Genomic DNA, 15,697 nt, shown 5'->3' on the forward strand with positions numbered 1-15,697 from the left:
CAGCATCAATAACCTCCAGCCTAAAACTCAATAGATTCGGTGGAAATTAATAATAATTGGTTACTACTTTAAGAGAAAGAAAAGAAATACAACAAGAATAATGCCGATATGGTTGCTTAAAAATAACAAAACAGTCTGGCCGGTCTGACTCAGTGGTTGAGTGTCGACCCAGGAACCAAGAGGTCCAGTCAGGGCACATGCCCGGGTTGCGGGCTCAAGGAGGCAGCCGACAGATGAGATGTTTCTACCGGTATCTCTCTATCCCTCTCCCTTCATCTTTCTCTAAAAAACCAATAAATAAATAAAAATAACAAAACAAAAACTTCTGTTTATATAGGGTTCCCAAAAAAGTACAGCTGATAACTCACTTAATTTTGAAAATGAACTGCAGGTTAATAAACACTGACTTTATAATCATTTAGAATATGCATACATTTTGGGGAGATACCCTGTATGTTGGTCTGACAGGATGATTTGACTTGGTATCTTTACTTGAAAGGTAAATAAATGACAACAGAAAAAAACAAGAACAGAAAACTGTGGAAGACTGTGATATGGGCAAATAAGATCATTGGGTGTCCTGTCGAGTGCATCCTGGGTGTTATCTACGCCTCCATGGTCTCGGAGCTATTTCACAACTCTGGAAGTTGTAGAAAACTGATAACCATGCAAATGATGCTTGGCCATGTCTGGAGAAGGCAACTGATTGCCTTATGAGTGGATCAGTTTTGCGCCTGGTTGTAAGTTCATTTCAGCATCCCTCGGAGCCTGCATGCCAATGGTTACTAAAGTCTCCTTTGAGCTAGTGGTGACATATTACAGGCTCCCTCACTAGTAAGTTAAGTAAAATCGCAAATATGGTTCATTTTATATTTATATATCATGATTTACCTTTTAAAATTTTTCTTCCTCTAACTCATTTCTTTTCCTTTCATAAGCTGCAGTGGAAACTGAAGTCTGACTAATTTTTGAAGTGGTCTAAAATAATTAAATGTAAGTAACTACAAGTTTTAAATACGTATATTAAAAGTAAGGCCACCTTGACCCAGGCCAATTGTTCTCTGAAATAAAATAATAAGTTTTCAAATAAAATTGTATGATCAACCACTCCTAACATGAGAATAACATAGTAAGAAATGGCTGTACTTATTCCCAGTAACAACTAAAGTACAATATACTATACTCATGAAACTGCTTATACACATTAGGATTCTTCTAGGAACAGCATATCAAGAAAAACTGCAATTACTTATTCATAAAAACTAAACTATAATAAAGGTTTTTTTTAAAGGAAAAAATTAATGCCAGAGAAGTTTCATGATCAGATTAAAAGCTTCCTATGAAAATAGGAACCAAGACATTTCAAGGGGGAAAATAATTACCTTCATTTTTTCCCCTTTTCCTGTAAGAGCTATTTTTTTCCAATAGCCCATTCATTTTCAGCCTCAAGTAGATACACATCATATGTACCATAATATTTTTTAAAGGTTTTAGACAATGTTACTGTCAGGCTTCCTGGCTTTATATGATTCAGAGGCCAATTCAATTACAGTAGCTGCTATATTTCCCTCTTCCTCAACACTCTCCCTGTCAGAGAAAATGAAATTCTGTAAGGTGAACGGTATATGTTTGTGTACATTGGCCAACAACGACATTTCACTTCAATGTTAAGCACTCTCACATGTTCTATTTATGGGATGTATAATATTAATGATTTATGTATTTACACTGTCCAATTATAAATGCATAAGAATGATTTACATTTGAGTTCAAACCCCCAGCTTCCTGAAAGTTTAAAGAATTCAAAATAAGTGAGAATAAAATGAATGTATTGACAGCCAGCCACTGAGTGGTTCTGACATCTAAAAAACTGAATGTAGTAAATTAAATGTTTTTCCTATATATTTTATCACTATCCATCTCCTTGCCCCACCCCAAGGAAAAGATGGCAAAGAATTGGTGAGAGAAGTAGAAAATAAAAAATTCAGTCTAAATTCAGTTGTAAAATAAATATTTCAAGTGCCTTTTCACCCTGGGTTATCATACAATTTCCCTTATTCACATACAAATATTCACATATAAATATATTCATATTTACAACATGTAAATATTTATAACAATCCTTATAGAAAGTATTTCTTTTAAGGACAACTTATGGTTTATACAATTTTAAATTCTGAACAGTGTAACTATAATTTTAAAACTGTCATACTACTAAACATCAACAGGTTGATATAACATCTGTTCTTCAATCTTTCACCCAAGTTGTTATGGTAACCACAATATGTGGGCTATGTGTTTCCCTGGCTGGAGTGGCTCAGTGATCGAGCATGGATCTATGAACCAGGAGGTCAGTGTTTGATTTCCAGTCAGGGCACATGACCAGGTTGTGGGCTCGATCCCCAGTAGGGGGCATGCAGGAGGCAGCCGATCAATGATTCTCTCTCATCACTGATGTTTCTATCTCTTTCTCCCTCTCCCTTCCTCTCTGAAATCAATAAAAATATTTTTTTTAAAAACAGAACTAGTCTGTTTCTAAACATTATTCTATACTAAAATACTCCAAAATTATGATTATAGTATTTTGTAGGAACTATAGATGCATCCTTTGTAGGTCAGATCCTGGTACTCCTTCAATCCTCTGCTGAAACCCGCCCCTGGGGTCCTATCTCTGAACAAAAGCGAAGTCCTCACAGGGGCTTGAAAGCCTGCACCCTCACTTTCCCTTGCTCACTCCATCCCAACCACACCAGACTCACTCCTGCCTCGGAGCACTGTACTGGCTATTTCCTAACCTGGGAGGTTCTTACCCCACCCCACGCCCCTCAAGTCCCAGGCAAAGACTCTTTCACTTATTTCAAGCCTTTGTTCAAGTAACATCTTCTCAGTGAAACTTTCTCTGATCAACACCCTTTCAAAAAGCTTTTCCAGTCCTTCTGCCATCTCTGCTCACACTTTATATCCTTGTTATGGACTGAAGTATTTCACCCCCCCTCACCCCATATGTTAAAGATATGTTAAAGATTCATATGTTAAAACCCTAACCCCCAATGTATTTGGAGGTAGAGCCTTTGGGGGATGATCAGGGTTAGAGGAGGTGATGAGGTGGGGCTCTCATGATAGGATTACTGCCCTTATAAGAAGAGGAAGAGACACAGCATGTTCACTCTCTCCACCATGTAAGAACACAGTGGGAAGCAAGCCGTCTGCAGCCAGAAGAGACCTCACCAGAAATCAAATGGCTGGAACCTTAATGCTGGATTGGATATCTAGCCTTCAGAACTCTGAAGAAATGAATTCCTGTTGCTTAACCCAAGCTGACTAATACACTGTCCTTCCTCCTTTGCTTTGCTCCCTAATACTTATTAATGACTAATATAGAAATAAGATATTGGTGATTTATTCTATATATTACTAATTTATTCTATTTATTGTCTATCTCTCTTTACTGCAAAATAAGCTTCATAAGGGCAAGGGTTTTTTTTCTGTCTATTTTGTTCACAGCACCTACAACACCTACAATCTGGCACATAAATGATTACTAATAAATATTTGTTAAGTGAATAAAGTATAGTTTTAAAACATCTTAAATGTTGATATGCCTAGTAAAAAAATAATACATTTCTGTGATGATACTTATTCAAGGAATCCAATAAGAAATAAAAATATACAATCTTCACTAAGTTACATTTTAAAGAAATCAAAATTACCAAGATTTGTGTTCTCATGGAACCAAAGAATTTTACTTTCCTGATTTTCTTTTTTTTCCGGTCTTGTGGTGTTTCTTTACATTATCTTCTTTCTTTCTTTTTTTTTAATTTAAATTCTTTATTGTTTAAAGTACCACATATGACTTCTTTTCCTGATTGTCTTGATCTTTTCTCCTCCTATGAATCGGATATATGAGAAGCTCTGTCTTCCTCCTCCCAATTAAATGTGTATACCACCTAACACTGTTAACTCTACCCAGGATCTTTTTCTCTGCCTACTCCACTCTCACCACTTCAACTACCACCTTTATGGAGTTACTCTCAAGTCCTCCCTCATCTCTGGTCTAGATGTCTGTGCTCTGCTGTGTATTTCCAACTGCCTTTGAGACGTACTTCACTTCAGGCATATCAGAATTGTCAAAGAACAGGAGCATTAGGTAAAATATATTGTATTAACATAAGTAGAAAAAAATCTTAAATAAAATCAAACAAAAACGTAGTCTTTAGTAGTATATAGACACATAATTCTACATACTGCCTGAGGATTTGCTTTCTTTCATTAGAGAAATTAGAAACGATAGTAGGGAATTCCAATCTCTGAATTATGACTATGTATTCTAATTATCAACAGACTCTTACACTGACTATAAGTTTCACTTCAACTACTGAATTACTCCCAATATTGTAGTAGAATTTTATTACTTTCAAATTGATTTTAATCACTTGGGGGGATATATAAGGTTTTCAACTTAAGTTTCTAAACTAGGATAGTTTATTTTTAGAAAAATAATACCTCCCAATGCTTATCTTCATCATTGGTGCCCAAATAACATATTTATTTCTCCAATCATTTTCCTTCATACTCACTAATCAATTAATTATTTTAAAACTTCTCTAAAGCACATTTTACTTCTCCAAAGATCCTTAGTTATCTTCGATGATGAAATGACAACTTAGAATTTAGATGAAAGTTGGCTAAAATTCATTATCCAATTTAAGGAAACCACACATTTTTAGAATTTCACTGAACAAAATAAAAAGAAAGGGCATTCCAAAAGGAAACCATGTGGTTATTTTGGCTTTCACAAGAGGCTACGCCTCCTCAGGTGATGCAAGTTCCCTGGGTCTTGGCAGCACTTACAAAGGCTTAGAGTCAGTGATCTTCAGGACAAATTAGTTACGGATGAAACCCATATTCTTCCAGTCCTGTACTGTGCTTTTAAGATGAATGATAATTACAATGCATCAAGTAAATGTCACTGCTGTGTTTTTTTTTTCTCAAATATTTTTTCTTCAAATTAAGGGTATAAATGAAATATATTTAGGATATTTCTTAAGAATCCATGTCTGGCTGGCCCCAATGCCCATGAAAGGCCACAAGTATGCCCAAACTAGCAACAAATCCTCATCATTCCTTTCAAAATCTGAGCACTTCTTTTCCTCTCTTCTGCCTCTATACTATCTTAACAGGATTATTGCATGAGCCTTGTAAAGAGTCTCCTGGGTTCCACCCTTGCCCCACTACAGTCCCCATGACCACCACAGAACACATGAGTCAGATCAGGTGATCAAGTCATTCCTCTAGTCCAGTGGTTCTCAACCTTGGCTGCACATTAGAAACACCTGGGAATCTCTTTAAAATCCTGATTTCTGGGCCTCATCCTCTGGAAATTCTGTTTCTTTGTTATGGGGTGGGGCCACAACATTAGTAACAAAGAAACCGAATTTCTGGAGGATGGGGCCCAGAAATCAGGATTTTAAAAAGATTCCCAGGTGATTCTAATGTGCAGCTAAGGTTGAAAAACCATTGCTCTACTCAAAACCCTCTACTAGTTTCCGATATCACTTGGAATAAAAGTTAAGTCTTTACAATGGTTTAGAAAAGAGTCTTCATGATCTGATCCCCCTATACCTCAACCATCGCCCCACCCCCTCCTTGACTCACTCAGCTCCTTGCCATTCCTTGAACACACCACACATACTCTCCCTCCAGGTCCTGTGCACTTGCTGCCTCCTCACCCTGGAAGACTCTCTCTCCAGATAGCCACAGACTTGGCCCGCTGCTTCTTTCCAGCTTCTGTTAGGTAAGGCTTTTTCTGACAAAGGAACGTAGACCAGCACGCGTTCTCTGCTGCCCAGCTCTCTTTACTACCTTTAATCTGATTTATTTTTCCCCAATGTGTTTATCACTGCGTGACATACTGCATGTATGTATGTATATGTTTGTTTATTACTTGCATTGACATGAATGTTAGCTCCAAGAAAGCAGAAACTGTATTGTTCCCAGCAACAGAATACAGAATGGCAAACTATCAGTGGATTTCCATATAAATCACATGAATCAATAAATGAATCTCCCGGTAGTTTATTATCCCAAAATAGATGCAGGCTATTCCTTCAAATTGCATACCACTATATTTCTACTTTTCTTATAATAAATCCTATCCCTTATTGTATTAAGAATCATTTTGTACTTATGTTAGCATCCTGCAAATATAAAAAACCGTGTCTTAATTCTCTTTGTATCCCCTGTATCTACCAGTATTTTTTTCTTATAACAGGTGCTCACTATCTGTCAAGTTAAATTTGTAGTCATCCTGGCAAAGCAAGTGAGACAGAAAGAGTGCGCAGCCTGGTTTGGCGATATCTGACATACATCTCACACTGAAGTGGATACCACAGAAAACATTTTAAATTATGTTAACAAATAAAAACATGTTTAGATGGTAGTAAAAACTAATTGGGGAAAAGCTGCTTTAGCTTTATTCATTAATGAAGTCTACAGAAAAAAAGTCATGCACACTTTACTCTCTCTTTTTAAAGAAATAAACAACCTGAAAAAAAACTAATATCAAGGGATTTTTTTTTCTAAGAAATATTCCAGCATCATTATTGTAATTAATACTCACTTGACCCAAAATTTTTACACAAGTCATTAACTGGAGTTTGTTATTTTTGTTTTTTAACAATAAGCTTAAATCACTGAGAAAAAATTAAATTATGACCAATATGTTGAAAAAACATACCATGAGTTTTAGACTTTCACCAAATCTGGTAAAATTAAAAGGAATGATACTAAAAAGCTTAAACCTTCACCTTCAAGAAAAGTCAAGTCTACACAGCAATTTATCCCCCATGACTTGCGAACATGCAGGATTTTACTCTTCAGTCAAATCCTTTGAAAACTGATAATTCATAATTATAGTCATCAAAATAGTTGACAAACTAGAACTCCTTCTCTAAGCATGAGAAGTAACAGCATTAAAAAATAAAGGATACAGTAAAAATAGTGTCCTGCCTTCAATAGTGTTAGCTCACCTCGGGTATGAGTCTATCCAATTGCTCAACTCGGTTTCCATGAGAAGGGTGTGTGGATAACCATTCTGGCACGTTGGGGTGACCAAAGAGGGTATCTGCAAGTTCCAGCTGCTGCCAAAACACTGAACTGGATCTGACGTCCACACAAGCCTAGAACCAAAATTAATAAAAGCACACATGAGTATAACTATGAGGACATCTTTAAAAGTTTACATTTGTCTCATTACATGTTTTAAAAATATTTTCTATCGTTTTAATAAAAGGGGAATATACTCATTGCTTTTAAAAAGAACACTCAAACAATATGGTTTTATAGAACTCAAAAAAAAAAATATGTCCACCCTTTCTACTTGCCCTACCCCTACACAATATTTACAATAATACCACTCCCAAAGAAACCCACGCTTTTCACTATGATAGATATTAAGAACACATATTAGGGATTTGAAGATGGTGGCGTAGGTAAATGCCTGAACTTGCCGCCTCCCACAACCACATCAAAATTACAACTAAAATACAGAACAACCATCATCCAGGGCTGAATGGAAGTCCTACAACTAGAGAAGTAAAGAAGAAAGCATACTGAAATGAGTAGGAGGTGCAGAGGTGCAGAACAGGCTGGTCGGGCACCCACATGTGCTGCTTTTTTAATCAGGAGGGAGATTATCTCTATGGAGGACACCGGCGAAACAAGGGCTCCCAGCCTCACACCAGACACCCAGCCTAGGGTCCCAGAGCTTGGAATAGAAGTCCCTACGGGCAGTAAGAACTACAGGTTGTAAAAACCAGTGCGGACTAGGGCTTAGTGACACAGAGGCTGCTGGAAACCCAGCTGTTTCTCTTAAAAGGCTAGCACTATGAACTGAACTTACAAGGTCCTGCTTCCTCTGAGCTCCAGCACCAGGGCTTGGCTTTGGGGGACACAGACACATATGAGGAGGAACTGGATTATCTGGCATCAGGGCAGGAACTTGGGGCAGCTTTCTCCCAGACAAAGGTGCTTGCAGGGATCACTGTTCCTATTCTGGGACCTCCCCAGTCACAGGGCTGACTGGCAGCCATTTCTGTTTGCTCCACCCTGGTGACTCCCTAGACCCCACCTCATCCAATTTACAACCCCACCCAAGCTGTGTGCAGCTGCTTTTGCATATGAATGGCCTGTCCTTGCTCAGGCTAAACTCTGAAACAAGCTGCAGCTGGGTCAGGGAGCCCCAAACCTATCAATAAAAGGCCCAAGACCTACACCAGGACCAGCCTGCCTTGCTTCATAGCTGGGCCTCATCTGGGCACTTCCAAACCCAATACAAAGAGGAGGAATCTGCAGATCTCTCTGTAGCTCCTGCTGGGTGGCCTCAGGTAGTTGCTGACTTTGTACCTCCTGGGAGACCCAAGAGCCAGTGTACCCAGTGGTCAGTGTCAGACCATACCAGACAATAACTCTACACATCCATAAGCAACACACTCAAGGGGCAGACTCAGTGAGCACCAAAGCCCCACTGAAGCAAGTCCTGCTCCATAGGGATGTCTCCTGCACAGCAGCTTTCCCACTGTAGTCATAGCTGGTCCAACAGCCAATTGGCATGGAGATCAATTCCTCCCAGTGACACCAACAGCAATCAAGTCTCAACTACAACAAGATTGTGCTCACAGCCCATAAAGGGGTGCACTTAGAGCTTCCAGCTCAGGTGACTGGGGAAGCTGAGCCACTGGGCCCTATAGAACACCTACTACACAAGGCCACTCTACCAACTCAAGGAGCTATAGCAGCTCTACTCAAAACACAGAAAAAAAACACAGGGAAGCAGTCAAAATGCAGAGACAAAGAAACATGTCAGAAATGAAAGAAATGGAAGAAAGCAAACTACTGGATATAGAGTTTAAAACTACGATTATAAGGTTACTCAAGAATCTTCTAGAAACCTCCAAAAAAAATGGAATAGGACCAGTCAGAAATTAAGCATACACTGATCAAAAATATGAACAACAAACTGGCAACAAATACATACTTATCAACAATTGAATCTAAAAATCAAAATAAATGAATAAGAAATCTTATGAACAAAATAAACTGGTGAATAAAATAGAATCAGAGGCATGGAAATGGAACAGACTGACGATTCTCAGAGGGAAGGGAAGAGACTAAACAAAGATATTATATGCATATATGCAGTACCTCTGAACACAGACAATAGGGTGGTGAAGGCCTGGGGCATGGCAGGAACTGGGTGGAGGGGGGCAACAGGAGGAAAAAAGAGGGACATCTATAATAATCTCAACAATAAAGATTTTAAAAAATAAAAATAAAAAAGAAGTATATCAATAAAGTGGTCCAGAGAAAAAAAAGAACATGTATTAAGAGTAAAATTCTTCCAAATTAAGTTTTCATAAAAATTAAGTTTTAAAATTTAACTGTTAATAAACTGTACTAAAAAAAAATTATTCTTAATCTATACCTCTAGAATAGATATTGACCTATAGTTTTCTTTTCTTGTAGTGTCTTTGTCATTGGTATTAGGGTTATGCTGGCCTCTTGGAATGAGTTAGGGAGTATCCTCCCCTCCCCTCCAGTCTTTTAGAAAAGTTTGAGCAGAACTGGTATTACTTCTTCAAATTCTTGATAGAATCCACAAATTATGTTGTCAAATCCAGGGCTTTTCTTCATTGAAAGATTTTTGATTACTGATTCAATCTCCACACTTGTTTCAGGTCTGTTCAGTTTTCTTTGTGATTTATTGATTTTATTGGGTGACACTGGTCAATGAAATTATATTGGTCAATACATCATTTATTTTTATTGTGTGTTCACCACCCAGAGTCTTCCCCTTCCATAGCCATTTATCCCCCCTTTACTCTCTTCTACCTCCATCACCACCCTTTCCCTTTGGTAATCACCATACTGTTGTTTGGGTCTGAGTTTGGTTTTTTGTGTGTGGGGTTTTTTTGTTTTGTTTTGTTCTGTTTTTGCTTAATCCCTTCACCTATCTCACTCAGCCCCCCAACCCCTCCCCTCTGACAGACAGCTTTCAGTCTCTTCTCTGTATCTATGAGTCTATTTCTATTTTGTTTGTCTTGTTCATTAGATTCCACATATAAGTGAAATCATATGGTATTTGTCTTTCTCTGACTGGCTTATTTCACTTAGATAATATTCTTCCAGTCCATCCATGCTATCACAAAGGGTAAGGTTCCTTCTTTTTTTATGGCCGAGTAGTATTCCATTGTGTAAATGTACCACAACGTTTTTATCCACTCACCTACTGATGGGCACTTGGCCTGCTTCCAAATTTTGGCTATTAATACTAGCACTGCAATAAACATTGAGGTGCATATATTCTTTTGAATCAGTGTTTCGGGTTTCTTTCACTATATTCCCAAAAGTGGAATTGCTAGATCATAGGGCAGTTCCATTTTAGTTTTTTGAGGAGACTCCATACTGTTTTCCACAGTGGCTGCACTGGTAAGTTATTTCTTGAAATCTGTCCATCTCATCAAGGTTGTCCAATTTGGGGGCACACAATTGTTCATCATACTGTATTATACACCTCCGTATTTCTACAGAATCAGTAGTGTTATCTCCACTTTCATTTCTGATTTTAGTAATCTGAATCTTCTTTATTTTTTCCTAGTCCAACTAAACATTTGTCAATTTTGCTGGTCTTTTTAAAAACAAACTCTTTTTATTCACGATGTAAGTTATCTCTGATCTAATCTTCATTATTTCCTTCCTTCTAGCAGCTTGGGGTTTACTTTGTTCTTCTTTTTATAGTTTTCTAAGTTGTAAAGTTAGGTTGTTTGTTTGAGATCTTTCACATTTTTAAAGCATTAATAGCTACAAATTTCTCCTTAGCAATGCTTCGACTGTATCCCATAACTTTTGGTAGGTTCTGGTCTTGTTTTCATTTATCTCTAGTATTTATTAATTTCACTTGTGATTTCTTTTTTTTTTTTTGTATATATAGTTTACTGATTTTTTACAGAGAGGAAGGGAGAGGGATAGAGAGTTAGAAACATCAATGAGAGAGAAACATCGATCAGCTGCCTCCTGCTGGGGATGTGCCTGCAACCAAGGTATATGCCCTTGACTGGAATCGAACCCGGGACCCTTCAGTCCGCAGGCCGATGCTCTATCCACTGAGCCAAACCGGTCAGGGCCACTTGTGATTTCTTATTTAATCCATTGGCAGTGCATAAAGAAAGAAGGATGAAACACTTTCTAGACAACATTCCTTCTTAAAACAGAACTGATAATGGCCACAAACATACAAAAATATGTGAACTACATTGGTCCTGGATTACTTTTTGAGGCAGTATACTGGGGCAATGTGAAGAGCACAGGTTTTAAAACCAGAAGTTCAAAATATCAGTTATATATTTTGTTTAATTAATAATCACTTATATGTATCGGGTATTGTTCTATGTATATAACAAATATTAATTCATTGTATTAATTCATTTCATGTGCCCTAAAAGAGTAGAAATGAAAAGACTTCCATTATTTTGTAATTCACTTCCTTTAGCTTAAAGTGTTTTGCATCTTTTGATTGCCAGCATGTCAGTTCATCAATATGATAAATTTATAATACATTTTCATGTATATATTTTTCTCTATCCTAAAGCTTTTATCATAACACTCAACACTTAGAGCTGAAATCATAGCAACTATAAAGTTAAATACACAGAAGTCTGCCTCATTTTTCTAGGTTATACAGTTAGGTTCAAAACAAGGTGAAATGAATAATGCATGCATTATGAAAGTTTACCTTATAACAAGCCTAGTAAATGAGATGTGCACATTTGCAGTTGTTTCTTTCTTAAATGAATCACTAAACAAATAACCTAAGCCAGTGGTTGGCAAATTGTGGCTCGCGAGCCACATGCGTCTCTTTGGCCCCTTCAGTGTGGTTCTTCCACAAAATACCGACTTCTGCGCATGGGCCACAAAGTTTCAATCGCACTGTACATGCGCGCCCGCACATGGTATTTTGTGGAAGAGCCACACTGAAGGCGCCAAAGAGCCACATGTGGTTCGTGAGCCGTGGTTTGCCGACCACGGATAAGCTATTAACCCAAATAGGACACAAAGCTAGTCAGTTTGCTATGACAAAGGCTCAGATTACTCACCTGAGAAACTATGAGACCTGGACTCCCGCCTGGTCTTTCGCTACTAACTAGGTATATATGTTACTGGACAAATCACTTCGCCTCTTTGGACCCTAATTTCCTTATCTGTAAAGGGAGAGGGTGGATTGGATTATCTCTAATTTTCCTTGCTGCCCCAAAAGTCTACGATTCTATAACCTTTTTATTTTACAGAAAGTTTAGAATGTTGGATTTTCTCTCATTTTTATGATGAAAGTAAATTTTGCTTATGACCTACTTCCCTCACTAGATGGTGCTATCTGCACAGTTACTGAGGCTCTAAGAACCCAGCAGGCAGAGCCTCTCACAAGGGCCACTGACAAGTCACCAGGGCTGGACAGTTCCTCCCTCTGAGGGCTATGCAGGCCACTATAGGACATTTAACAGGCCTGCCCCCATTCTCCATGTCCATGAAACGTCAGTAATCCCCATCTCCCCAATCACTGTGACAACCAAAACAATCATATAAAGTGCCCTGCCAGGAGGTCCAGTTTAGAGCCACTAAAATACATGGTCTTTTTCTATAGTTAAGAAACAAATAAAACTAAAAATGAATGATTTTGTTGTTTGTGAAATCAAATAAACAAAAATCATTTCTGTAAATGACTAAAGTGCCAAATTCTCTGTATAGTGACAAATTAATATATAAACACAACAAAATCAAATATTTCACAGGACATCGTTTTGTCAGTGGATACCTGAACAGCTATTTATTATTCTGTGCTTAGGCCACACCTCAGTCCTACCAGCTTTTACTAACTCTCTACTAGTCATTTTGAATTTATATAATGGTAAATTAAATATCTTGTAAATACAAAATTAAAGCAACTATAAAAATGTAAATACACAAAACAAGCTCATAGCTACTAGAGGAGCAGAGTCAAGAGCACTCCAGGGAAAGCAAGCTGCCTGTGTTGAAGGAGGCCTCAAGAGTAACTTTATTTTAATGAATTTTCCATCTTCTCTTTAGCCCTTGGCCTTAAAAGCTCATAAATCTAAAGGGACAGCACATGACCAATAGATCCATCTCCCAAGAACAGTCCCATTAGCCAAGTGCATAAGACTGACATAAAATCAGAATGCCAACTTATCAACGTATGGCAATGGCTGTTAATTGCTAAAACTTCCAGGGGCACAGGGCATTTGTGTCCTCAGGTCAGTATGCTCTCTCCCTCTCAGGATGGTACAAAGGAAGCCAGTCTAATAAGGATAGAAAGGAATACAAGAATTACATTATGTGATTTGAATATTAAATGGCAAGTAGTCAAGGGAGTGTGAGGCATTAATGTCCAAAAAAAAGGATACAAGCCACAAAAAGAATCAAATCCGGGAAACTTAAAATAACCCTTTGAGGTAGATACTATCACTATTCCCATTTTTTCAGAGTAGGAAACAGACTTGAAGAGATTAAGTGATTTTTCTAGTCACGTGGAAGAGGTAAGAGTTCAGACATAGGTCTAACTCTAGAGTCCAAGGTCCTAACCACTGTGCAAGATACAGTATAAAGTCCTTACAACTGCTAACAAAGAAGTCTCCATCTACCTGTCACTTTTCCCTCTTGACACTGGTGTTCTTGACTCTATTCTGTAGTCACATGGAACTTTCAATTCCCGCACAAGGACATCATTTCTCTTCCTTTAGACACGTTGTCCGCCATGTCAAAAACACCACTGTCAACACCTTCACCAGAATAATTACTACTTAGCTGTTATACCTTCACTTCAAATAATTTCTTCCTCAATCTAATCCCTAGACTAAGTTTGCATGACATTAGATAAAGTTACGTCTTGATGGTATATTCTTCAATTGGGAGCCTCTTTCTTACTCAAGTTGTGACCTCCATCAAGGTATTGTGCATCCCTACAGCCTAGAAGATAGGCATACATTAACTACATGGTGAATTGTAAGTGAACACCAACGTAACAAGTCAGAGAAGAGCTATATACACCAATTTAGGGAGCATGGCACTTAGGCCTAAAAAAAAAAAGAAAAAGAAAAAAGGAAAAAAAAACTGTATTCTGATTATATTCACAAATAAATTTTTTAAATGTGTCAATCAGAATTAGGGGGTAAGTCAGACCAGAGTCTGAAAAATCTGATGGCAAATGCTGGCCACTGTCGATTGAAGTCTTGCCTTGAGAAAGTGAATATCCAGCCTACTAGACGTGATTCTTATTTGCGGCGGGGAGAACAGAATGGAGCGGAGTAAAATGGAACCGGCAAAAGCTATAATGAGGCTGGCACAGAAGTCCAGGTAATAAAAAATGCTAATAGTAGAGATGGAAACACATTGGAGTATATTTTACAGATAGAACTAGTGAGAGTTGGTAAGTGATTACATGTAAATGATAAAGAAGAGGGAAGTACTAAGGAGGACTCTGGGTGTTTTCCAAAAGCAACTGAATATAAGATGGTATATTTATTGGAAAAAGGAAGATTAGAAGAGAAATAGATATGAAGGGCAATCAAGGATTTAACATTGAATTTATTAGGTTTGAGATACCTGCAGAATATAAAGAGGAAATAACAGGCCGACATCTGAACATAAATGATTAGAAGACTAGTGCTCTTAGGACTTGGATTGTATCAGCGCTGTAACAGATCCTGCTATTCTTCCTATACCACAGATGAGAGAAATCAAGGTTCCAAAAGGATAGACAACTCGCCCGAGATCACGCAGCTAGCACTCTCTGGCCAAGCAAATTCTCAAACGGAGGCAGTCTAGGTCCAGGGCTCACTTATTATCATGACACCATATTGCTTCCTGGACAGATACCCTCACTATGGCAGGAAGGTTCAGTATTTGGTATCCAGGAAAGAAGGGGGGAGGTGTGAGGTTCAAACAGCAAATTAAGTCAAGTCTCCACAATGAATGGAGAACCCCCCACCTTCCCCCAAACAGTGACAGCATAGCTTCTAAAAAGTTTCTTGGCACCTTCTTATAAAACAAGGACAGACAATCATGAGTCACAAATTTTGGGGTTTACCTTTCCATCCATGAGAGAGTATCTATTACTGGACTTGTCCTCCCACCATAAATATCTATAAAACTGGACAGATATATGAGGCAAACATTTTCAGTTCTGAACAACAAGTAGGACAATAATGTAATTCTTGAGAGAAAGAGAAGCACTAAGGCAGTGGTCGGCAAACTGTGGTCCCCTGAGTGTGGCTCTTCCACAAAATACCATGTGCGGGCGCGCACGTACAGTGCAATTGAAACTTCGTGGCCACACTCAAAGGGTCAAAGAGCCACATGTGGCTCGCGAGCTGCAGTTTGCCGACCACGACACTAAGGTGATCCCTAGACTTGCCCCTGCTCTCTGCTAGGACAGTTTCCTGAGCACACAGAGGGAGGCAGGACTTCAAACCAGAGCATGGTGAGACAGGATGAGCTAAAGAGTTAGAAAACAAAAGTTCAGGGCTGCACAAGGGGCTGGTATCTGTGAGGATTATACCAGAAAAAAAGATTGTCCCAGAAATTGGTATAGAGGCTCCTTGGATTTCATTAAAATTAAAAATATTTGCTC

At 38.2% G+C, this 15,697-nt stretch overlaps 1 protein-coding gene across 1 annotated transcript in view; it reads right to left on the reverse strand.

The window, feature by feature from the left end:
- OMA1 (OMA1 zinc metallopeptidase) overlaps positions 1-15,697 on the reverse strand; it is a 47,999-nt gene that overhangs the window by 9,219 nt on the left and 23,083 nt on the right. Inside the window, exon 9 of the mRNA XM_006768398.2 lies at positions 7,029-7,178. Within this exon, the coding sequence (XP_006768461.1) occupies positions 7,029-7,178 (150 nt within the window). The remainder of the gene's footprint in view (positions 1-7,028; positions 7,179-15,697) is intronic.

Source organism: Myotis davidii, unplaced genomic scaffold (genome assembly GCF_000327345.1).
Source record: "Myotis davidii unplaced genomic scaffold, ASM32734v1 scaffold79, whole genome shotgun sequence".
NCBI lineage: Eukaryota > Metazoa > Chordata > Mammalia > Chiroptera > Vespertilionidae > Myotis > Myotis davidii.